This window comes from Topomyia yanbarensis, chromosome 2 (assembly GCF_030247195.1).
Source record: "Topomyia yanbarensis strain Yona2022 chromosome 2, ASM3024719v1, whole genome shotgun sequence".
Taxonomy (NCBI): domain Eukaryota; kingdom Metazoa; phylum Arthropoda; class Insecta; order Diptera; family Culicidae; genus Topomyia; species Topomyia yanbarensis.
Genome location: NC_080671.1, coordinates 460,341,800 through 460,367,045, shown reverse-complemented (window position 1 = coordinate 460,367,045; position 25,246 = coordinate 460,341,800). Strand labels below are relative to the sequence as shown.

The window sequence follows — 25,246 nt, the reverse complement described above, 5'->3', positions numbered from 1 at the left end:
TTCACTTAGTTTAGAATATACTTACATTTATTTCGCAATAAAAATGTTTTGGAAAAGGTGGCAATATAGTTGTCACTGCCCGCTACAAACATTTCATGAAATTCTCTTTCTGAAGAATAGTGTAGGAAGAAACCCAAACGAAAGCTTATGCTAGCCGCCGCCAAGCCCGTTTTTATGTAACCATTTTTGTAATAGCTTGATTTACTGTTTTTACCTCCACCTCTACGCAGGCCCGTGCTCAGTGCATTGGTGGGGGGTTAATTTTATTAGTTTCTTGCAAAAGAAGGGTATAGTAACCCTCAAACTTTGAAGATATTTTATCAGATCGGAAGGGCCTATTCTTTTATTTCAATCGACTCAGTTCAACAAATCGGGACAATGCGAAGTAACTGTGAAGGTTTGAGAAAACAAAACTATTTTTGTCTGCTTTTACCCTATAAATAGATTTTTGCATTTTAGTGTAGAAGAGAGCCACGTGCGGAAAAAAGTTTAATATTACATCCTACTTGGCAAATAAAATATTTGTAGTCCGGAGAAAATTTGCAAAATATTTGCATTATGGGAGAACTATAACTGTTTTCAAATGTTCACGCCCTCACGATGAAAGAGGTATCCCTTCGAAACGTTGCACTATGGGTAGACAGGTGACCAGAAATCGAAAACCACCTCATCTCAAATCTAATTCAGCTCTATGCAAAGCTTGTATATACACTATAATTAAGGAAATTCATGGGTATCTCAGAGAAACATTTGGCTTAACTGGGTAATATGGATGTTTGATGATGAAAATTTTCAAAGGAGGCATTCCACGTGCAATATTTGAACTCTTCGTATCTCTATTGAATTTTGAATGAAGCATCCCAAGTAACCAATAAGCATTATAACGTAGCCTAATATCTGCTTTAGATCCACATATAAAGCTGTCCTAAAAAGCCGTGAAGCCCTAAATACTTATTTAATGCCGATATTATGCCAGAAAAGGCGAAATATAGTGCTATTACTGTGCGGAGATTGACAACTCGTTTCTGCAGTACTAATGCTATTATATAACAAAAGCGTACAAATGTCAAATTTGAAAGCCTTATATTGGCACTACTAATGCTATTAAAAAGCTTCAGTTGGTTGTCGTTGTCCGCCATGGTTTTAAAACCATTTCTTATGTTTCCTTTCGGTATGATGAGCAAAAAGGAAAAATTTTAAAATAAAATATTCTGTTCAAAACCGTAATTGACTCTGTTCTAATGCATTGTAATGAATATCCTTAATGGGTTTTCGTTCTCACACGATATGAAGGTTTACGAAAATTACCTTTAGTAAGTCTCGAACTGAACGAACCTTGCCTCGTCCTTCACGGTAAGTGCGCTGCGTTTGCTTCCTGGACTATTTTGCATATGTTGAAATATGCCGAATATAATCTTCAAGAAGAGTTGCATAACAAATAAACCCACAGCATTACAATAGCATTATATCAGCTTTTTATTTGCTCTATAATGGCATTAAATGCACTTGTAAAGCTTACATGCTTTAAAGATCCTTGAAGCATGTACGCGTTATATCAGCTTTATATACGCATATAGAGCAAGCTATAATGCTATATGTCGGCTGTGCAGTTATGCATTATTGATGCTAACAAAGAGCTTTATTGCGTTGTTAATGCTGTAATGGAGTTTCAATGCAACATTAGTGCAAATGTATAGCCAATATAGTGCAATGGCTTAATACTTATGGTTACTTGGGTGTTATACTATACCGATCAATATTACAATTCTGTTTTCAAGCAGCTCGCAAGTAAACATATTTTGAGCACAGGAAAATTATCTTGTATTTTGAGCAGTAATTTACGGAAAAAGTCTAATTTATTTTAAATATTACGAAACTTTTTAAGGTATTTTGCGATATTTAAAATTAGTTCGCATATCAAATAGGAAATAGATAAGCCATAAGTTCCTGAACCAGTCAACGGAGCAAAAGTAGCAACAGTATTCGGGTTATCTCTGTTCTATTCTGGTTGCGCAGGAGTTAAAGTTGATCTCAAAAGCCGTTCATTTGGGGGAATATTGCCATGAGCATGATGACCATACAATTCGTAGAAAGTAAATATTTTGTAATTTTAAGTTTATTTTCATGCACATATTTGGAGCATGAATATAAAAAATCCACACGACTTGTCGTGCTTTCTTGAACGAATGTTATTATAATTCTACACGTGAATTGAAAATTACAGTTTCTTCAAACGGAAAACCAATGCACTTCAATGTATTTTTACACGCATATTGCTGTAAAATGAATGACATGTAATATTACACGAATGAAAGTGTAAAATTGTATGCTCTTTGATGCTCCAACTGAGTGCATTGATTTTAACCCAATTTTCATTCAAAGTTTTGATTCAATCTTTGTATGATTACATTCGTATTGATTTTACATGTCGTTTAACTTTCATTATTTTTTTGTGTGTAGAACAATCGAAATTGCACAGAGAATCAACGAATGGAACCTGGGAGTAGGTTTTCATTCTCAATGTGCACGTTTCGGTAGTTCAACATTTTGAAATGTCAATAACGGCGTCGGCCGTCTATGGAAGCTGTCCTTCAATGTCAACTTCCTTCTCCGTACAGCCTAGATAAGCCATGTAGTTGCGGTAGTGGTTATTTCAACCGGCTAAGAATTGCACTACGGACACCCTGTTCCGGTGGTAAAAACCCCCAAACAGGGAACTCCAATTCCATAGTGTCATGCGATCCGTGACAATTATTGAGGGGGTTTAAAATATTCTCAATGGCGAACGGAGCACCTTTTTTTCGCAGATGTCTGGTAGAATTTTGCTGGGTTTTCAACAGTTTGTCGGGTTTCTGTCTTCAAATTTCGGTGTGTACGAACGAACCTGTCGTGTTGGCTGTGATCCACTAGGAGGCTTATAAGTCTATTGCCTTTCTCTGGAAAACAGCCTATAGGCCGTGTGGCATCCGTCGGATTGAAATATCTCAGCCAAGAATGGATCCCAGGTCAACTGGAAGCAGAAATCCCTAAGTCAAGCTGTATCTCCGTTTTGAATGGCTGGCGGGGAAAATATGCCAGTCGCGAACGGAGTATTATGGGCCTTGTCCTTACTGTGTTAAGAGAATCTCTGACACAGTAGTCGTTTTGTTTCTTCGCAAGTCGTGGGACTCAAATGATGAGTGACAAAACTAAAAAAATATCCAGGCGAATCTGTATAATGCGAAAGGAGCAACTGGAATCCTTTGTCGCAGATTCACAAAAGAAAATATAGACGTGGCTTCAAATCCATGAACCATGGGCTTTGAAAAACAATATTCTAGGAATATCTACACAAACGGGTAAAATAATATTTGACAACTCGGTGAATATGCCACGTGCGGTTATTCTGGTAAGTGCAAATGTTAACTTTACACCAATAACCGAATTTTTAAAAAGAGACATAGTGGCAATACTGTTAAATATACCAACAACGATATTATAGTCGCTTCTGCTTACTTCCCAGGGGAATCAGATGAAGCCCCTCCACAAGAAGTAACGGAGTTTGTTGGCTACTGTAGGAAAAGAAACAAGAAGTTCATTATTGGTTGCGATGCAAACGCCCATCATACAGTATGGGGAAGTGGAGAAATGAACGTGAGTAAGTGCCTTATAGAATATATAATATCCAACAATATTGATATATGTAATTGAGACAATAAATCTACTTTTATCAATACGATATGCAAGGAAGTGCTGATCCTAACAATGACAAGTACAAAGCTCTCTGAAAACATCATAAACTGATATGTGTCTGATTAAATTTCTCTATCAGACCACATGCATATAAATATGAATATAAAGCAGGAGAAACACTAACAAAAGTTTACAGAAATCCCAAAAACACAAGCATGTTTTGAAGCAAATATCCAAACCGAAGAAGAATTGGAGACCCCCTCAAATATTGTAATATTTAAACTTACGGATGCTAATAATAGAAGTGGTCCAGCTAAACCGCTTACAAAGCAAAGCAACAAATCAACAATAGATGAATTACACATGTTGGTTGGAAAACTAGAGAATTATATTGAAACAAAAGAAATCTCACTTGCGACTTTTTACACATAGAAGGAGCTTTCGACAATGCATCTTATAGTGCAATGCGTAATGCTATGAGAAAACATGGGTTTGATATTTACACAATAGATTGGATCAACTCAATGCTTACAAACCGTGAAATAACTAGCACGCTTGGAAACACGTCACTGACTATGAAAACAAATAAGGGATGTCCTCAAGGCGGAGTTCTATCACCCTTATTGTGGTCATTAGTTGTAGACGAGCTATTGAAATCATTAACTGAAATAGGATACGAAGTGATTGGATTTGCAGATGATGTTGTAATCCTCGTAAAGGGAAAAATGTGAATATGTTATCCCAAATAGAATGCAATCTGCACTGCACTTCACTTCGAAGTGGTGTAAAAAGGAGGGCCTGGACATAAATCCCTCCAAAACAATAATAATCCCATTTACTCGAGAAAGGAAAAATTCCATATCAACATTTTTGTTCAACGGAACAGTAATTGAAATGTCCTCTAAGGTAAAGTATCTGGGATTGATACTTGATAAAAAACTAAACTGGAATGCAGATTATAAGCAAGGTAACTAGTGGTCTTTGGGTGTACAGTAGAACAATTGGAAAAAATGGGGTCTCAGACCAAATATGGTTCACTGTTTATACTCTATAGTCAAACCAAGAATAACATATGCCTCGCTAGTTTGGTGGCCTAAAACAAAAGAGACATCAACTCAAAAAGCTAGGTAAACTTCAAAGGCTTGCTTGTGGAGTGATAACCGGTGCCATGCGAAGTACTCCATCAAAAGCATTAGATGCAATGTTGCATCTCCTTCCGCTACATCAGGTGATACAACTTGAGGCGGAAAAAAGCGCATTGAAAATAAGTCGTCATAAACAATTATTATCTGGAAATTTAACAGGACATCTTGCGGTTCCGAAAGATTTTCCTATAAATAACCTCGTCATTGCAAATGAAGACTGGTTGCATGCGATGCCGTACTTTGAAACTACTTAAATTATGGAGCCTGAAGGGCCAACTTGGGAACAAAGTGGCCCTAGTCTCCGCCCAGGCTCAGTAATTTTCTTCACAGATGGGTGTAAAATGAACCATTTGACAGGATCTGGTATTACAGGATCAGGAATAAACGCTAGTATTTCCATGGGATACTGGCCGACAGAGTTTCAAGCAGAAATATATGCCATTCTAGAATGCACTTACGTATGTCTGAAGAGAAAATACCGCTATGCAAATATCTGCATTTTCTCAGATAGTCAGGCTGCGCTCAACGCATTAAGGGCTCCTATATGTCGCTCAAAACTAGTATGGGAGTGTATTCTCGCACTCCGATAATTAGCAGATAAAAATCATGTTAATTTATAATGGGTTCCAGGGTATTGTCGAGTTGCAGGGAATGAAAAAGCCGATGAGCTAGCAAGAAGAGTGGTCTTCCACTAATTTTATCGGCCCAGAACCATTCTGTGTCTCATCGAGTGCCCTCAAAATGGAATTGAAAAAGTGGGAAATCACAGCTTTTATGAGCAATTGGAGTACCACGCCTGGACTACGACAATCAAAGAAATTTATCTCACCCAACGAGAAAAAAAAAGCCTGGAGTTGCTTACACTAAACAAAAAAGAGCTACGCATCATGACAGGACTACTTACCGGACACGGTCCGAGTAAATATCATCTTTAAAAATTGGTAAGCTTACAAACGATACATGCTGCGTCTGCGGATCTGAAAGTAACACTTCAGAGCACCTGCTCTGCGAATGCAGTACATTGATACAACGCAGACTAAGAATCCTCGGTAAAGGAAGATTGGAGCTTTTTGATATTTGGACTGCAAATCCCAAGCAGGTAATAAACTTCATAACTAAATAACGACAATCACTCATCAATAGTGATATGTCGTAGTAGATAGTACACTTAGATTAAGGAAGGGGCATATCACAATAGATCTAAATACTGGTCGCAGTGGTTCGTCTCTAACAAAAAAAACCAGGCACCGGCCACGTTCTTACTGTCATCGGGGAAGGGAGAGAATGTTAGTGTAACAACCGTTATTATGGAGACCGTGTATACCTTTGCATCTCCACGGTTGCCACGAGAAAGAGGGTTTGTTAGTGAGGTAGGATAAATAGTTACATAAATCTGGATTCACCTTGATAAGTGATATGATCTACGTAACTCTCATAGATGTTATCATATGTTAATTGTTCTGGGCAGCCGGCTACTGTCAATTTATCGTTTGTTGTATTAATTTGAAACTCGGTGTGTCAAATATGCAATTCAAACTCCGGACAGCCGGCCGTCGGGAGCTCATCAATTCTAGAACAATAAAATAGAATGTCATGCAATTGTCTTTACTGAATCGAGATATCCATTGTAATAGAAATGTTGATATTTCATTGAATCTTACTATTCAAGTATCTGAGTGTAATTATCGTGACCAAATCGTGCTAATTAGATGCTTTTTCCATAAACGAATTTGCAACATTCCGACTCTTTCGCAACCAATATCCGCGCGCAACATTATGCTATCTCTCGACGAATTGCGTTGATGATAATAAACCAACCGAGGCAACAGTATTCCCATATGAAACGGCTCTCGGCAGCCGGCTGCCGAGAATCTTGGAAATTTATTCCCTGTTGTATTAATATGCATGGCGATATAAGAAACATGAACTAGCCGACTATGATAAGCAATTCTTATATTTTAATATATCGATACCGTTCAATTTTCTTTCACGCGGCGATTTTTCAAAGTTTCATAAGTCGTTAATTTTTCCCGGGGATCTTCCCAATAAAATGCCAAACAATATGCAACATGTATACGTGTACGATCCACTCTTTCTCCATGTCAGGCACCGTTCCCGTAGATAGCTAGAACTGCATACAAATAATGGTTTCGTAGTAAGAGGAGGACTTTCACTAATACTGAATCGCAAAAACAATAAGAAAATAATGTACATAGCAGATGGATGTGTGAATAGAATGTCGATTCTAAGCAATGGTTTCCACACGACTTGCCCACTGTCACGCTAACTACTAGTTATGATAAGTAAGTACATACAAAAACATAAGATAGTTGACAGTATTATAGTGCCAAAGAGATACACAGAATATAGAACTAGTTTTACAGGAAAATTAAATCAAACTCTAAAATTACTAAAACAAGCCAACCAATATGGTATATAACTCGTTGCACCCGTAGCAGCGGAAATGTGAAAAGAAGAACCGAATGGATATGTGATTGGCTTGACAGGGGCGGATATAGCGTAGTCGGTAAATCGATTGCCTTGTACGCAGCTCACCTGGGTTCAATTCCCAACCCCGCACAAAGGATTAGGGATTTTTCTAAAGAGATTTCTCTAACCCGACAAAGAGGCGAATGACCCTAAGGCTAAAACCTCTATAATCAAAATAAAAAATACATGGCTTGAGTCTGGGGTAAAAGCATGGCTCCGATTTTGTCAATCTATAACCCTGTTAATGCGACCACTCCCCCATGCAGCTAATAAAGGCGCATAACCCTATACAAAAAGACTCCTATGGAGACCGAAAAGTTTATTCTGTTCACAAAACCTCGTGCACGCGTTCCACCTCAAACTCAATGTACAGATTCGTCTCAAGTATAAAACACAAGCGAATGGTATTAACTTGTTCAAATGTGCCAACCTTTGTTCAACCATCAATGCACCTATATGCATACATCGGGTGCGTACACCACAGGAAAGATGCACACAAAGCAAAACGTATCAATGAAACAAAATACGCCGTGCCCTACAGCGGCACCCCCCGAACCCCCGCCCGACCAGAATGACACTCGCCACGCTCTTCGTCTGCATGGCCGTTTTTTAGAAAACCTATGAACAGCTGATCAGCAGCAGCAAACAAAGAGCACAGCGAATGCCACTCACGTCGAGCAGGGGCCCGGAAAGCACCGCTACGCAACACAGCGTATTTTGCTTTATACCAACGATTATGAGTGGAAAAAAGAAAGCACCAGCGGAACGAATCTGCGAGAACCTGCGTTTAAGAGGAAAGAAGTGCAAAATCCAATAGGAACCCTCTTGCCATGACCTGTTCCCTGTGTGTATCCCGTTAACTAACCTTTTTATATATTTACTCGGTATTTGAACACATCGTAATAGGCTGCCATTGATTTTTTTTTGGATCGGAGCGCTGGTTCCAGAGTTACGGAGTTCCGGATTGAAGTGTGCGGTCACATATCAAATTCCCCTTAGAAACTCATATATCTAAATATCGCAAAAACTTATATAAAAATTAAATATATAAATATATTTTCAAAATTGTTGGGATTTGTGATTCTGCCTAACTGACATCCAATTAAACCGTTTTAACCACTTTGGTCACCTACACCGGAAGCTTCGAGAAAGTGACAAAGTCTTTGAATTAAATACACATCTGTTTCTCCGGGATGACTGACTCGATTTTCAGAAATTTAGTTTCAAATAAAAAGGTATACTATCCTTAATAATTGTCGTGGAATTTAATTTGATTCGGAATTCGGGTTACGGAGGTTGCACATGAAATTTTCTTAAGCTTTTTGCCTTTCTCATAAATGAAAGGTTATGTAATCATTTTGATCACGAACACAGGGTGCGTTATAACAACCAAAACTGGATGTGCGTTATAAGGTCCTAGACGTTATGTCGCACACTTCATTTTGGATTCTATGATGCACCTATTGTGCGTCACAATATCCCGGATGTTATAACGCACCACCTTTTGGGACCATATGACCATGTGAAAATATCTGTAGCTATGAGTTTGTCATATAATTCCGGACTTTATGAGGCAATACCTCTTTCGGACGTTGGGACACAATAATGATTGTGGATCAAATCAAATGAAAGATGTAACATCGTCAGCGACTGCTATTGAATTGTATTTGGATCGATGATCTGGTTCCGGAGTTACGGGGTTCAAGAGTGCGGTTATACATCAAATGCCCGTATAATATATTTTCTAAATTACTGAGACTTGTCATTCTGGCTCACTGACGCGTAATTATACCTTCTTTGACCACTTTGGCTACATACACCGGAGCCGAACGCTGCGAGATAGTTACAAAGTACAATACACATCTCTTTCGCAGCGACAGCTGACTTAATTTTCATCGAATTTCTGTTGGATCGTAACTATGATTTCGGAGTTAGTTGAAGAGTGCGATCAAACAAGGAATTCTCTGAACCTTTTTTGCCTTTCCTATATAATGAAAGGCCATGCAATCACTCGAAACAATATACCACGCGATTCAGTTCGTCGAGATTTGAACCGTACCTAAGTAACCATAAGCATTAGGCCATTGCACAATATTGGCAATGCATTTCAATTAATATTGCATTTAAATTCCATTGTAGCATTTACAATACACATCCTAAATTTAGCATTATCACTATAGACGTATATAAAGCTTTCAAAACGCATACATGTTTCAAGGACCTTCAAAGCATATATGCTTTAAATATGCATTTAGTGTTATTATATAGCGCACATAAAGCCGATATGATGCTATTGTAATGCGGTGGGTTCATTCGTTATGCAAGTTCTTTTGAAAATTGAATTCGACATATGTAATATACCATAGGCAGCGCTTGCCGTGAAGAACGAGGCAAGGGAGCTCTGTTCGAGACTTACTAAAGGTAATTTTCGTAAAAAATTATTCATACCGTGTGAGAATAAAACTCCGGTAAGGATATTTATTCAATGCGCTAGAAGGGAGTCAATTACAGTTCTAAACAGTATTTTAATATTTTTTGTCTTTTGTGCGTCTTACTGAAAGTGAAACATAAGAAATCACTGAAAAAACATTGTGAAAAATGACAGCCAATTGAAGTTTTTTAATAGTATGAGTACTGCCGATATGAGGCTTTCAAATGTGACACTTGTTTATTGGTGCTATATAATAGCATTAGTAATGCAAAACACGGGCTATCAATCCCTGCACAGTAATAGCAAAATATTTATGCTTTAGATTGGCCGACATTTGATAGTAGCTACTTCGATTCAACTAAGATTTGCGGGAGCTATCATAAGTTCCTTTACAGTACTAAGTTATATTTTTTCTGAAATTTGTTAATTTTTTACGCCCATTTCATCAATTTTTACCGATTTGGATGCAACCGGTTTTAAAAGATTTGGAATTTAGTCTAGCTTCTTTGTCCCCATTTGCGTTTGAATCCGTTGATCGGTGCGGAAATTTCTCGGAATCCCCGTGGGGTGACGGACGAGTTGTGAAGAACCATCTCATAAATGTAAGTGGAATTTTGCGAATTGGCCTACATATTGTTATCTAGAGAGAAAAAAGGCTCGCTGACCCACTAACAAAACCGAACAGAGTGCCTGAGGTAAGATGAGAAATGTGCAGACTTACCGCTCCTTTCCGGGTTTCCGGTACTCAGAATCGATGGAAGTGGTTGCAGCATTTCAACACTGGCCCGTCTTTCTTTCAGGCAGGTTGAAATCGGGTGCAGTCGAGCTCGATGCTCTTCTTCACGTCGCCGCTACCGACACCGTCACCACATCTCTCGGTCCCTTTCACCAGCAGCAGCAGGAGGCTATGGCCATTGAATCGAAATTCCACATCAGGTTCAGGTCCACTCTTCACACTCGAAACATGCACGGTCATTCGAACCAACAGTCGGAAAGGGTCCCGGCGAGTTTCGCGAATCCGCTGCACAATCCGCGAGCACGATTTCAATAATTTTCGAAATTACAACACCACATTCACAGTCAGGACTTTTCCCTTATTCTTCTTGATGGTGTGATGGAGGTCCGAGGAACGATGAACGGTGATGATCGATCCGGCGTTGCTCACTAAAAGTTAAGCACGTCCGTACCTCGCTGACTTACAAACTTTTTGACCATGCGGTTTTCTTTTCTGACAGCTCCAGTGCTGCCGTTATTCCGACACCCCATCGCGGGTGGGGTGCGTTCACGCGCGTGCTGCACACTCCCGGCTAACACCTCATTATTGCACTTATAATTACCCTTTACCCACTTTAAACGTAACAATATGACTATTTTCTCTTGATCCTTCACAATGGACATGAATTAGGCCAATCTTAGCCACCGGAAAACTGTTCCGAGAGAACATTAGAAAATTTATATACTTTTCTATCATTCCAGCCTTTTGGATTATATGATTTTTACGAAATGCGAAGTTCTTCATATCATATGCTCCTACCGCTTCCTCAACCTCGGTATGGCCATCCCGGCACTAGCATTAGGACATTTGACGCCATTTTGAAAACCAGATGGCGGTTTCCTACATTCCCACAAAACAGTGAAAACCATCATCAATATGGGTTTCATTTGAAAGGGGTGGTCAGTAGAAGACAGAAATGGACAATTGATGCCATTTTGGATACCAAGAAGATGACTTTCGGCTAAACATGTGCACCACGTCGCCGCTGCCGGTAATTTTTGACATACGCCGATGCAGGACGATAGGCGCTGTCAAAAAATTTTCCCGCGCCGATATGCTACTTTTACCAAAAGAAGACAAACTATGTGCTATGATATCAGTACACCCAGTTTCCGATTACGCTTTTCTTCTGTTGTATTTATGTTGAAGACAAAAGTTCGTAAATAGTGCCATGAATTCTGACTAATTTTTACGCAACGAAAACAGGATTATTAACAAAAACTTTGTTTTATAATTATGTTCAATTTCCTTCTGTGACGCTTGAATAATGTTTTTCTGTACGTGAACTAGTTTACAACTTTATGAATATTCCTCATAAACCAAATGTTGACACGTGATTATATCCATAAGTCTACATTGTTTACGGTCCAACTATATGACGTGACTGATGTCATGAGTTATTACATCTTGGTTGTGGTTTTGAATTAGATCACATAACTTAAACAGTCTTGATGTCTGACCTCTACTTTCTCTTTTTTCTAGGATTCTCTCAGCAGGCCAATCTTCGCAATCATGTTCGTATTCATACGAACGAGCGACCTTACGTTTGCATAGACTGCGGTAACCATAGCTCAATCATGTTCATCTAAGGACAAAAATTTAAATATTTTCTTTCCTACTATTTCCAGGTAAAGCGTTTACTCAAATCACAAATCTGAACAACCACAGACGATTACACACGGGCGAAAGGCCTTACGTGTGCATCGAAGCCAACTGTGGTCGGTCGTTTGCACAAGTAAGTTATCGTACGTAGTAGGCTATCGATTTATTTTCAAGTTTGTTTCAAATTCAGCGTTTGGTTTTACTAGGTTGATTTGTCATTTGATTAACTAAAACTGTATTCGTCTTCTTCCAGGTGACAAACTTGAACAATCACATGAAAACTCATCACAAAACCCAACAGTACGTATGCAATCAATGTCCGCGACGATTCTATCAAGCGACACAGTTGAACCTTCATTTAATCTCGGAACATAGTACTACGAAAACCTTTTTCTGTCCCCAATGTCCCGATAAGCGTTTCAAGTCCCAGTCACTATTTCAACACCATCTGAAAATCCACGGTTCAAACTTTGGGTACCCGTGTTCGAAATGCGACGAAAGGTACGCCCGTGTAACTTTGCTTCTGCCTTTCCCTCTGTTGTTTGTTTGGTTTTTGTTTTTGATTTTCTAAATTTTACACCTTTCCGCCACGCTGCTGAGCTTTCTTCGAGCTGGAAACGAAACTGACAGTTAACGATTATCACTTATCTAAACGGTGTTGCAGGTTCATTCAGGAATCTCATCTCATACTACACATGACACATCAGCACGGAGATTACGCGTGTAACATGTGCTCGATGACGTTCAACGATGAAGTTTTGCTGAAAAAGCATGTCCAAAGGCACTTGGATGGAAGGTAAGCGACACTTTCCTCCCAGCCCAAAAAGTGGCCTGCTTCGATCGAAATGGTTGTATCTATTGGAGTGTTTTGGGAAAACTCAATTAGTTCTGATTGAGTTTTGAAAATTGAACGCTTCTGCTATGGTCATAATGGGTTCGACTGCTGACTTGCTGAAGATGTAACCCTAGACTGATATTATTTCAATAGTGAAAACCACTAAAGCAAATTTTGGAATGCTTTTCAACCTTGAAATTCGCGAATCCCTACAATTATCATTAAATCATTATCATTAAATATAAAAATTATTGTCACTAAAATTATAATTATTTTATGTAACGTTGAGAGTATTGAATACCTAGCGCTCAATTGACAGTCAATAAAAGTAATTCCAGGTAGACTCATTTGAAAAATTCCTTTGGTATTTTATACGAAGATTGAATAAAATGCGGTATTTGTTTTTACAATAAGTACAAATAAATACATTTTTCGATTATATCGTGGACTTGGGGCTAGTTGGATCGAATAGCGAATTGAAACGCATCTTTTTTTCCCAAAACAGATTCCTAACCTGCCCGGTGCTGGGCTGCAACGAGGGATTCACAATGAAAAACCATCTGACGAAACACATGCAGATGCGTCACCCAGCGATCGATCTCAAGAAGGGTTCGCCTGCTTCCATCGTGGAAGCAGCCAAGCGACCACCGAAACATTGTTGCCATTACTTCAACTGCAGTGAATCGTTTGATACCTCCGATGGGCTGAGCCATCACTTGCGGACAGTACACGGGCTTCCGATTGCCATGCCCGAGGAGAAAAAGCTACCACCCGTGGAGCGGGATGTTAGTATGGTTCATGTCCCCCATTCAACGCCCTCGATACTAGGGGCTAGCTTTCAGTCCTATCAGCAGCAGATCAGCGAGGCGCAACAACAGCAATCTCTGCTGTCGATGAGCGACAAACAGAAACTTTATTCGGTAAGTTGACCTACAGCTTAGAGTCATTCGAATTCCCAACATTTTTGAATACCAGTTTGGATCTCGTCCTACTTGATTGTTTGATTTGCTTGCTGTCCTGAGCTTTGCAACTCTCATAAAGATTACGAACTATCACGAACCGGTGCAAGCCCTGTTGGGAGTATAACAACAGCTAGGTTTTCGGAAGGGTTTCCCGTCAGAATCACATACTACAATTGCAGATGAAACAGGCAATGTCGCCCACTAAAACACTGCTTAAGGCCAATTGCAGCGGTCCGTGATTCTGAATGTGATATGCATTGTACGGTTCAGATATGTGCAGGAGTAGACTTCGCGATCGCGTCGATCATTGCGAAGGGCTCAAGCATTTGTACGTTGATGTCGCGTGTGCTATCGTGTATGTAACTGCGCTTGTATAAATTCTGGATGTGTGGAGGTCGATGATCGCGCGCGGAGCTTCGTAAGTGCTACAATGTTTGTTACCTGAGTGTTATCACGTTTGCGCGCTCGCGGGCGTAAGTTTGCGTTGTTGATCGCGAAGGGCTTAAGCGTTCGTATGTTAACGTGGTTGTCGCGTGTGCTTGCTTGCATGTGACTTTACGTGCATAAATTCGATTTTGTAACCGTTCGTGCGTTCTTGGATGGTCGAGCGGACCGTCATTCTGATATTTAGTTTTCGATGTACAATTCACATTCTGACAGAGAGTGAGTTACCCCATATCACTAGTGCTCCCGGTCATGTCGTCATGGAACGTGTTGAGAGCTTTCTTTTTTTAATTGGTCCAATCGAAGACTTGGACTTAGTCTGTTAATACCAAGCATAGAGACTTCCTGAAGGGACCGATTCATTATCGTGCGAGCGCGGAAGTTTATAGATTCACGTTTGAGACCACGTTTGAAAATGTATAAGCGCTGAGACGTTTACCTTATCACCGAGATGTTATCATGTTTGCGAGATCGCGGGTGTAGGTGCCGTAGATGGTCACGAAGGGCTCAAGCATTTGTATGTTAACGTGTTTGTCGCATGCATGCGACTTCGTGTGTATAAATTCGATTTTATAATCATGTGGCGTGTATTCTTGAATGATCGCGCGCGGACTGTGAATCTGACGCCTAATTTTTAGTGTATGGTACAGATGGTAGAAGAGTCAGTTTCCCCATATCACTAGAGTTGAGTCTAGGCTGCTAGGACCGAGGTTAGACTTCCGGACGTGACCGTTTCATTATCGCGCGAGTCATGGGTTAATGCTTGAGACCGTGTATGTAAGTTTATAGGTGCTACAACATTTACTTAACTACCGGGGTGTTTTAATGTTGGCGAAATCGTAGGCGTAAGTATGTGTAGATGATTGCATGGTCTCGTTTGTGACCAGGTTTGTGTTATCGCGAAGGCCACGAGCGAGATAGAGTATAGCATAGAGACATAGTAATTTAAGGACTCAAAACATGCCGAATAAAGAAACATAAAGCTGCAAAGAGAATGATAAAAGTGTATAAATTGACCGAAACTATTTTGGTATACATGACTAATGGAAATGAAAACTAACAGAAGTACAACAAAAACAGACTAATGAAGTAGAAGAGAAGAACACATGTAACATGCAATCCAGCTTGTCTAAATGCAGCAAATGATGTTTATTTACCATTAACGAAATTGCATTCTGTTGTAATTTCATCATGCTATGCTGACCGGGAATGGATGATTCAAGTGCGTCGATAAATTAATTGTTAGACTGGTTCAATTTTTGACTATTGACTTTTTATGACCCTTAGTAATTTTGCAAATGTTGGTACCGATCGGTTGTGTCTACGGACCCTCCAAAAATTTTAAAGTTTATATGGAAGTTAGTATGGAAAATTGGTAAACATTGAAAATAAATTCTTAAAAAATCACATCATCAATCAATTATTCAGGGGACTATAGGTATTTCTAAAGGTATACTTCTACTGAACACATTCGTGGAACATTGTAAATTGATGAAAATTCGCTGAGAAATGTTATTAACTAAATAAGCAGCATGACTTCAAAACAAGTTAATGTTATTATCAATCATAGCAACCCTGTTTGAATAGCTGCATCTGCCTTACGCGAGCGGTAGGTGGCAAGTCTAGTTTACACTTGTATTAAAGACGTTGAAATACTGAATAAAGACTCGCCATCTTATCCCAACTAAATATAATGGTTTGGAAACATTATTTTCTGCAAACTAGCACCACTACCACAGCGTTAACTTCAGTTGACTTGTATACTACAGTTACCACAGAGTTGCAACGTCGATAATTTTTTCATCATGAAGTGATGTGTGAAGTTTTGTACCAAGAAAACTACCGCCGGTTTTAAAAATATTGTTTTTTTCGCTTCCTGTTAAACTACGTCCTTCGTGTGGAATGGGTCCGGTTCTGTGGTTTACCATAAAATTACCACATTACGGATAGCTGCAATGGTTGAAGCAACTTTTGAAAGGCACCGTAATGATAAAAGTTATAAGTTTTACCTTGCATTCGAGATTCGATTAAGAAATTTATTCAAAATATTTTAATCACTATCGCAATACTTTCAATTCATTCATCAGTTTGCAACATTTGACAAATCTTCTGCTCAGTCTACATTCTACTTCTGCCGCAGTCAGACGTACAATCGAGCCAAGTGAACAACAGGCCTCTCGATCTAGTGTACATTGTCTCGAGAAAAAAGGAAATATCGGATAAATTCTTGTCATCATGAGTAAAGTTGACGAAAAAGCTCTACTTCGACCCAACGCTGCGGTCGTTGACTTTAAATTTTGTTTAAAACGACCGAGTTTTAGTGAAGTGGAATACCTTCTGAGGGTAAAAATGCAACTTAGACTTACGGAAGTGTTGTACCTTCAGTATCATCATCTCCGCAGTGCAGTGTTAATATCATTCAACACGTTAGCACAAGCCGAGCGTTTCGTTTTGAAGAACAACTTAAAACACGTGGTTGAAAGTGACAACGTTGGAATTAAGATTCCCGTAAATATTGAGAATGATTATATAGATGTAAGGTTACATGACCTATCACCTCGTACCCCTCCTGAGCCAATTGCAAAATGCATGTCGCAATACGGAGAAGTAGAATCCGTTACACCTGATACTTGGAGAAATTTCTTCCCGGGTACTCTTAAGGGCGTTTTTGTAGTGAGGATGCGGGTTGAAAAGCCTATACCCTGCTACTTGGCAATAAAACTCAAAACTCACGGAACTACAATTATGCAAACTACGCTATGCACGCATGAGGGGCAAACTCCTGCGTGCAAGTATTGTTCTCAGACAGCTCATCATGGACAACCTTGCGCGGAAGATGCAAAGGAAAATGCATCTCAACCGATTGCCAACTCATCTACGGCAAACCAACCTAAAACAGAGTTTTCAATACCAATGCCTGAACCACAAACGGTGGCCAAATTTGTGGCAGCTGTTCAGACCATAATGACAACCACAAAAGAATCATCCAGCACCCCAAAAGCAACTGCAAGCAACATCGGCAACGAATGCAGTAACAATGACGACGGATTTACACTGATCAACAATAAGTGCAAGAAGCAAAGGAGAACATCTGATCCCGGACACCAAGCCAGTTTCGACCGGGACGTGAAAAACAAGAGATTAAATGACCCCCCTGACGCTGTTTGCCAACAGATCTCGCGAAAGAAGGACTCCGTTCGCAATAAATGTTTGCGGGCACGAGATTAATTCTCGTTTGTATTTTTATTTTTACATGTATTGTAAACGTATAAAAAATCCACGGCTCCGTTAAGCTACCGCCATGAGCCGTGTCAAATAAACGAATTAAAAAGAAGTCTTCTGCTCGATTGGAATGACATTGACAGGTCTCGTGCTCGATTGGAATGACACTGACAGATAAATGGTAAACAAACGATTGACGAGTCGAGTCTTTATCCAAAAGGATTCAGCGTCGTTAACTTGTATAACGATGGAGCTATTCAAACAGGGCTGCTATGATCATTAATAAAATTCACTTGTTTTGAAGTCATGCTGCTTCTTTAGTTAGTAACTTTTCTCAGCCAAATTTTCACCCCTCAGCCGGCCACGCCAGCGTGCACGGGCTAGTGGTTGATCGTTAGTATGAGCAGGTGCAGAGTATGAAAAAGCCCATAAGCCCTCTCGGTCTCCTCGATACACCACTATCGAGGCGCAATGCAATAACTGCACTGATGTACGCAATATGCTTGATGATGTTTGTAATACCGCCAAACCCCTCAACCTAGGGGAGGGAACAATGGTTTTGTCAATAATATTGCACAAATACTGATTGTTAATAGTTTATTGTAAATCTTCATTCAAAGTGTCAATTAGGAAAATAAACATTTATATTCTATTGAATATAATTGTAGCTTTCCATACTGACCCCGAACAGATTTGCTTTAAGATGTTGATTGCAATACGCCGATAGTGGTGCATCGAGGAGGCCGGGAGTACTCCTTGGGTTTATGTTGTAAGTTTTTCTTTTTTTTTATTTCGATTATAGAGGTTATAACCTTAAGGTCATTCGCCTCTTCGGGTTAGAAAAATCTCTTATGAAGAATTTCTAACCCTATGGGCGGGGTCGGGACTCGAACCCAGGTGCGCTGCGTACAAGGAAATCGATTTACCAACTACGCTACGCCCACCCCCCATGTTGCAAGCATTTTCCTACTCTCACCAGCCCAAACCAAAGTTCCACCAATGGTTTTTCTTCTATTTATGTAGTGTTCGAAATATTAATGCTCTTTTTTCATATGCGGTATGTTTTTACCTTTCTCAATCGAGTCATATAAAATGGCCTTATTTGGCTAAACTACCAAGAAAAAAATAGGTTGGTCTGTTCTGAAAATATATTCAAAAGGGGAGCTTTGTTCTTTAGGGTTTTGGTGAAGAAGCCCACGCTCGCCAAAGGAAATATTCAGTACTTCCACGAAATAGAAAATCTAATTTCCTATAAAATTTTGAATAAATATGCCAATTTTGGAGTTAAACCGTATCCAGTTTGAAACGAATACAATGCACTTAGTGCATGTTCTGCGCTTGATGTTTTATTTTATATAGTTTTTCAACTGGAATTGAAACAATTACATCCCCCGTATAGCGTTCGAATATTTCGAATAGTTTTTTTTAAATTTAAATTAATATTCATCGCCGTTCTATGTGTTGTTTAGATTAAAACACGTTCAGAGCGGTGTTACTACTTTTACTACTGTCTACCAAGAATCGCTATTGATTATCTTCGAAACTTTTCGAACTGAAACTGCTCTAACATAGCGCAATTTACTCACCCACCAAAATCTCCAACTAAACCCCGCCTTTCCGTAAGCACAAACCCAGTTGAGTTCGCCCGTGCTTCCGAAATACCTACGGGAGAACGTTGTCAGATGCCTTAGTGAAAGAAAAACGCATTACGTATATCCGAAATATGAAACGTGTGTGTGTCAATAGGCTTATTACCCTACGCAACTTCAAACCGCCGAAAGTATTTTGGCATAAGAATTTCCCCCGTATCGTTTACCCAACGTAGAAAAATAAATTAATTTGTTCCAATGTAAATTGACAAGCATCGCACACATAACGCACCCTGCAGTGTTGAATTCAATCCAAACCCACCGTATCCATCCACTTTGCAAATCATTTTTAAATCGCATTTATATACTCGTGCATGTATGCAAAGTTCAAATCGCACAGCAGGGTGAATAGCGGACGATGAACTTTGCATAAAGCGAGTAAACAGGTACAAAAGGTACTGACACACGATAAATTCGTACACAACATAATTGTGTGCGGGTTAATGCAACCACTGCCGAAAATACGGAGCATCTACCGCATTTTATACTGCCCGGACGTTAGAGTCATGATGTTGCTTGTTTGGCATACGAGCAACAAATGGTTCAAACAGCTCTATTTATAACCTTTCGTATTAGATTGAGCCACTTAGGTGCTTCCTATTGACTTCCTCTGCCTGAAAACGCTGCTTGAATGGTTATTTTCTCTTTTTTGCGAACTTTTAAATTTTACCGATTTTCAAAAGACTACTTCTACTGCACAAATATTACATTCTTACCAATATTTAAAATGGGCATTTCTGTATAGGCTGGGGCAAAGATGATTAAAATCTATCTAGTAATTGCGCAGTTATAGACGTGCAAATCTTACATGGTTTCGTTATGAAGGAGATATTTTAGATTTTAGAATGACACCTAGCTCCAGATAGTAGAGTAAGACATGTTTGATATTAAAATCAAATTCGCATGCATTAGAAGTCTCAGGGCACCATGATAGTGATATGGAGAAACTCACTCACTTCTAGATCTGAACCATACACACAGAATCGTACGAACATTCAAAAGCCCACGCAAATAGACAAGCGGTTACACGGTTATATAAATGAATTTGCACACGCGAAGTTACGTACACGCGACACACACACGCCCACGTGACCAAGCTCCTTAACATGCAAACGCTCGAGCCCCAAGCGATAATGCAAGACTGGTAACAAAAGAGAACATGCAATTGCGATCATCCACGCAAACCAACACCCGTAATCTCACAAACTTAAAAACTTCCCTGTGATTAACTTTTTAACACCTATTATTTTTACAAGGACGCGTTCTCACGTAACCTTGAACCCGTCACGTTCGGATGTGTAGGAGTGATTTTGACAAAATTAGTTAAATTTTTTAATAAAAATATTGAAAACATTCTTCATCGGCTCCTACACTGAAAAAATCGATTTTAAAAATTTAAAGTCGGTTCACAAAAAAAAACCCATCTTTGATTTGGACGAAATTTTGTTCCATGATAGGTAATTACTGTCAAAAATTCAAGTTGGGCATCTTCAAGAAAAAAAGTTATTTAAAAAAACTTTACCCTTGTCCAAGCTGAATTTATTTTTTCAGTGTATTTTTATCGAAAACTTAACCAATGAAAGTCATAATCATCTCAGAATCCAATTTCCCAACTGCTAGTTGCCTGATACATACAAAAAGTATCAGTAACGAATTCGGTATATATATTCATAACAAACATGAATAAGGGCAAAGATGAGCCATTTAACTTCATCGATATATGCGAAATTTAACTAAATACCACTTGGTCGTGTACGAAGAAATATCTTGTCTATGTACCCGCCCGGGAAGTAGAGATTGATGGTGTAGTCTCCAACAGAGGCCTTAATTGCGAAGTATGGGGTTCCCTCCTTCAAGAACCCTTTGTTTCAGCCAGTGAAAATTCCGGTTCGCAAGCAATTGCGTTCAGCAAAAAATCAAGGAGTATTTGAAAACAATTTATTTTCCATCAGCCTCATTTCGAACCTTTCGCCGAATCTGCTCTTCCAAACATTGATCTTTTGGGCGGGGCTAGTCTACCTGTTCGCCTTTTTGTACTGCGAGGCATGAACTTCCGTTGCTGCAAACAATTGGGCCTATATCGACTTATTGTAGAAACAGGGCATTCTGTGGAAATTGCATATAAATTATGTGGGGACAAAATGAAACATTCTTTTAAGGAACACTCCGATAATGCAAAAGAGCACTACGCTACCGACAACGACTAACTTCTACGTACCTTCGTACACTAAAGAGCGAGAGTCTAACCGTGCCATTGTGGGAACATCTTCTAATGTGTCTATAAATTTCCGCAAGAGGAAAATAAGTTTTCTCTCCTAAGCTTCCTCGTAAAGTCCTGAGAGTGTTCCTTGAAGGGTGCTGTTACAAAACCGAAGTAAATAGTTCCTGGTCTCTAGACACTAGCAAGAATTTCCACAAGGGACATCATAAACCCCAAGTGTCCTTATATTTCAGTCCCTACATTTTCCCCCGGGTTTTACGCAATGCATTTGCATTACGATTAAAAGACCATGAACAGTGTCTTACATCGTGGTTGGCAAAGATTGCTTAGAATTATACGCGAAAGGGACTTTTGAACATCGAATCGCCCGAATTTTTCCCAATATACGCTACGCTACAAATGCAAATGAAAAACTTGGTGAAAGCTGAAAAACGCGATTACTGGCACCGGTCCGTCGACGGATTAACGGACAGATCATCAGAGAAACAATGGTTCGTGTGGTGGCTAGGGCCTACGTTGTGTATTCGATTTATTCTGTGATTGGAATACACGGAACGTTCGTCATAGGATGACAGCTATGCATCGCTTCTATGTTAAGTATTATGATAGTAGTAGTGAGTGCTATCATGAAAGAGACTATGTTGCCAACATTCTCCCCACAAAATTGATGGTTTTATATTTACCCATCAACGATTATGCCCACATCGTTACAGTTACAGGAGGCTCTCCGTTTGATGGAGCATGGCAAGCACTCTTTGTATTTCCTGGGGAATTTTTGAGTACTTTATCTTTTTTTCGCAGTGCTCCATTCCGGGTAGTGAGAAGGCGGATACTTTGATAGAAATGATAATGAGAAGTTTTTGAATATTTCTTCTCAGGAGACGCTCAAAAATTGCCAAATTTCGTGGAGCGATGGAAGTTTAGGAATCCCAAAGGTATCAACAAACCTTGGTCCAAGAGAGTGGATGAGAGTCATGACTTCGATCGGGTGATATCTCGGGTCATGTACAATCATTATACGTAGAAGTTCCATCGCCGGCGTATTGAGGTCGTGGAGAGCGATTTCTGCGCTTGTGGTGGCGGTTATCACGATATTAAACATGTTGTCTGGTCGTGCGCTAAGTATTCTAGTACCAGATCTCCTTTAAACGAATCCCTTCGGTCTCGTTTCATTCCAGTCCGAGATACTATACCAAATTCGTTACTGATACTTTTTGCATGTATCAGGCAAATAGCAGTTGGGAAATTGGATTCTGAAATGATTATGACTTCATTGGTACGGTTTTCGATAAAAATGCACTGAAAATAAATTCAGTTTGATCAAGGAAAAGTTTTTTTCAAATAACTTTTTTACCTTAAAAATGCCCAAATTGAATTTTTGGCGGTAGGCACGGAATATAATTACCTATCTTGGAACATAACTTCATCCAAATCAAAGTTGTTTTTGCCTTTCTCATATAGAAAGTATATGCAATCACTCTGAAAACCGACTTTTTAACCGCAGCCCGGAAGGCCGAGCCTCATATACCATTCGACTCAGTTCGTCGAAATTGACAAATGTCTGTATGTGTGTGTGTGTTTTCAAATCTCACTCACTTTTCTCAGAGATGGCTGAACCGAATCGCTCAAACTTGATTTCAAATGAAAGGTATAACGTTCCCATAAGCTGCTATTGATTTTTTTTTCGATCGGACTTCCGGTTCCGGAGTTACGGGTTGAAGAGTGCGGTCACCCAGCAAATTCCCATATAAAATGGTAACACCATGATGTCCAAATGGTTTAATACATATCAAAAAGGGTGCAAAATAACTCGGATTTGCGGGTCTAGATCACTAATGATCATTCTAAGCAGTTTTAACCACATTGGCCACCTATGACGGTTTTTGATGCCACCAGGTACTTTCCAAGTTCGTAAGTTAATCTCACACTTTTTTCTCAGGGAATTCTTGACCGATTTTTATAAACTTGGTTTCAAATGAATGATACAATACTCCCATGGACTGTTATTGAATTTCATTCGTATCTGATATTTGGTTACGGAGTTACAGGTTGTTTATTGCGACCACATAGGAATTTCCCATATAAACCGGTACAATCGTAATACTTCAAAGGTCAAAAATCCATTTCTATTTGCAAGTCTAGATAACATTATTTCTATTTACAAGACTAGATGGCCAATCAAAGATTCTTTGAATATAGTGTCCACTATCGACAGTTCCGGAATTTTCGGGTTCTGGATGTATTCCAGAATTAGTCACATTGATTACTCGGTGATGATTGGACCGATTTTCATAAACCAAATCTCAAATGGTGGGTATAATATGCGGTTGGGTGTTGCATACTCCATCAGCCCCCTCTCACCTTCCCCTCACACCATCTCTTTCTACATCAACCCACCACCCCCTCCCACCCCTTGAACTTCATTCTCTTCATCCGCCATATACATTTTTAGATAATTTCGTCCCATAGCCATATATTATAAGTGAATTTGAAGTCGCTTAGCTCAAATTTGATATCGAAAAGATCAGATCAATTCATCCTTAGTGATAAATTGATTTTGTCACACATTTTATGATACAAGTTTTGCCAATGGTTAGTAATGAATACGAATGAGAACGACAATAAATTATCCGATTTCATTATCGTCAATTCGGTTCTTGTGGATTAGATTTCACCGTACTTTAGTGGACTGTAACCTTTTTTTACTACAAATTTTATATTAGATGAGAGAATCTATCGACATTCTTACTATTCTTACAGATATCAACTCGGTATCGTTTGTTGGTTTCAATCGACGATTTTATTAATTGTGTGTTTAGGCTAGCCTCAATTCGGTTGATTTCTTAGCTGTATTTTCGATTTAGGTATAACACTTTTTTACATTTTAACGACATTTAATTAGCTGGAGATTACTGGGTAGGGAAAGTTATGAAAATTTAGAGCCCTAGTACTCCAGACGCCTTTCTACTACTTATGCGCAAATTAATAAGTATTGATGCCTTGTTAACTTAGTGTCGACTATCAGGGATAGTACTTCATCAGCCTTTAACTTCGCAAATTCTGTAGCATAAGCAATCAAGTTAACTAGCAGAATTTTCATAATAACTTGCATCAACTTTAGACAATTCTAATACAGTGAAGATCTGTTTTTAACAGCCTTTTGGTGAGTTTCAGGCTGTTAAAACGGGGATATTGACAAAATCGGGACATATATTTTTCTTTCTTTTTAACAAACCGAAGCTCTTAAAATATTCTTTAGCCCCTAGATATAGCTTCATAACCCTTTCCGATTATTTAGTATAAATTTCGCTTAATAGGGTCAGACAGCGCAAAGTTTAAAATAAAATTAAAATTTGGATTTTTCATATTAAGGATCTCTAAGATAAGAAAAATATGCTCAAGAAAAAATTTACTCGAATTCGACTTGGTTCGTCTGCTAGAGCTCATCAAACTACCAACTATCAATTTTCATATGAGGCTGACAAAATCGTGGGCGGGTCTTCACTATAATCTATCAATTGTACAATGCAATCGTACAACAACATGACAACAATGTTCCATAAATACTAGACCTCTCCACATTTAGAATCAGTTTTGAAATATACATCGGTCAGCTCAAATTTTTTATCTAGGTGTGAATTTAAGAACTTTCGCCAAAATTGGCTTAATTTGGACATGATTTAGAGGTGTTTCCAATCAAAAATCGTGTTTTTGCTATGTTTCCATAGGAAGATCACTTACACACTGATTCAATAGGCCCTGCATGCCCACATATCGTCAAAGATTGTTCCTTAGACA

At 39.1% G+C, this 25,246-nt stretch overlaps 2 protein-coding genes across 13 annotated transcripts in view; one reads left to right on the top strand and one right to left on the bottom strand.

The window, feature by feature from the left end:
* LOC131685996 (uncharacterized) overlaps window positions 1-10,577 on the bottom strand; it is a 121,193-nt gene extending 110,616 nt beyond the window's left edge. The window contains exon 1 of the mRNA XM_058970080.1: window positions 10,460-10,577. Coding sequence (XP_058826063.1) covers window positions 10,460-10,511 — 52 coding nt within the window. The 5' untranslated portion in view covers window positions 10,512-10,577. The remainder of the gene's footprint in view (window positions 1-10,459) is intronic.
* LOC131685984 (zinc finger protein 883) overlaps window positions 1-25,246 on the top strand; it is a 70,293-nt gene that overhangs the window by 33,014 nt on the left and 12,033 nt on the right. For 10 of the 12 annotated variants that reach the window (XM_058970050.1, XM_058970046.1, XM_058970052.1 and 7 more), the window contains 5 exons: window positions 11,996-12,073; window positions 12,142-12,248; window positions 12,369-12,616; window positions 12,780-12,911; window positions 13,456-13,870. In XM_058970050.1, the coding sequence (XP_058826033.1) occupies window positions 11,996-12,073; window positions 12,142-12,248; window positions 12,369-12,616; window positions 12,780-12,911; window positions 13,456-13,870 (980 nt within the window). The remainder of the gene's footprint in view (window positions 1-11,995; window positions 12,074-12,141; window positions 12,249-12,368; window positions 12,617-12,779; window positions 12,912-13,455; window positions 13,871-25,246) is intronic. The other 2 variants (XM_058970057.1, XM_058970059.1) reach the window with 2 other exon arrangements.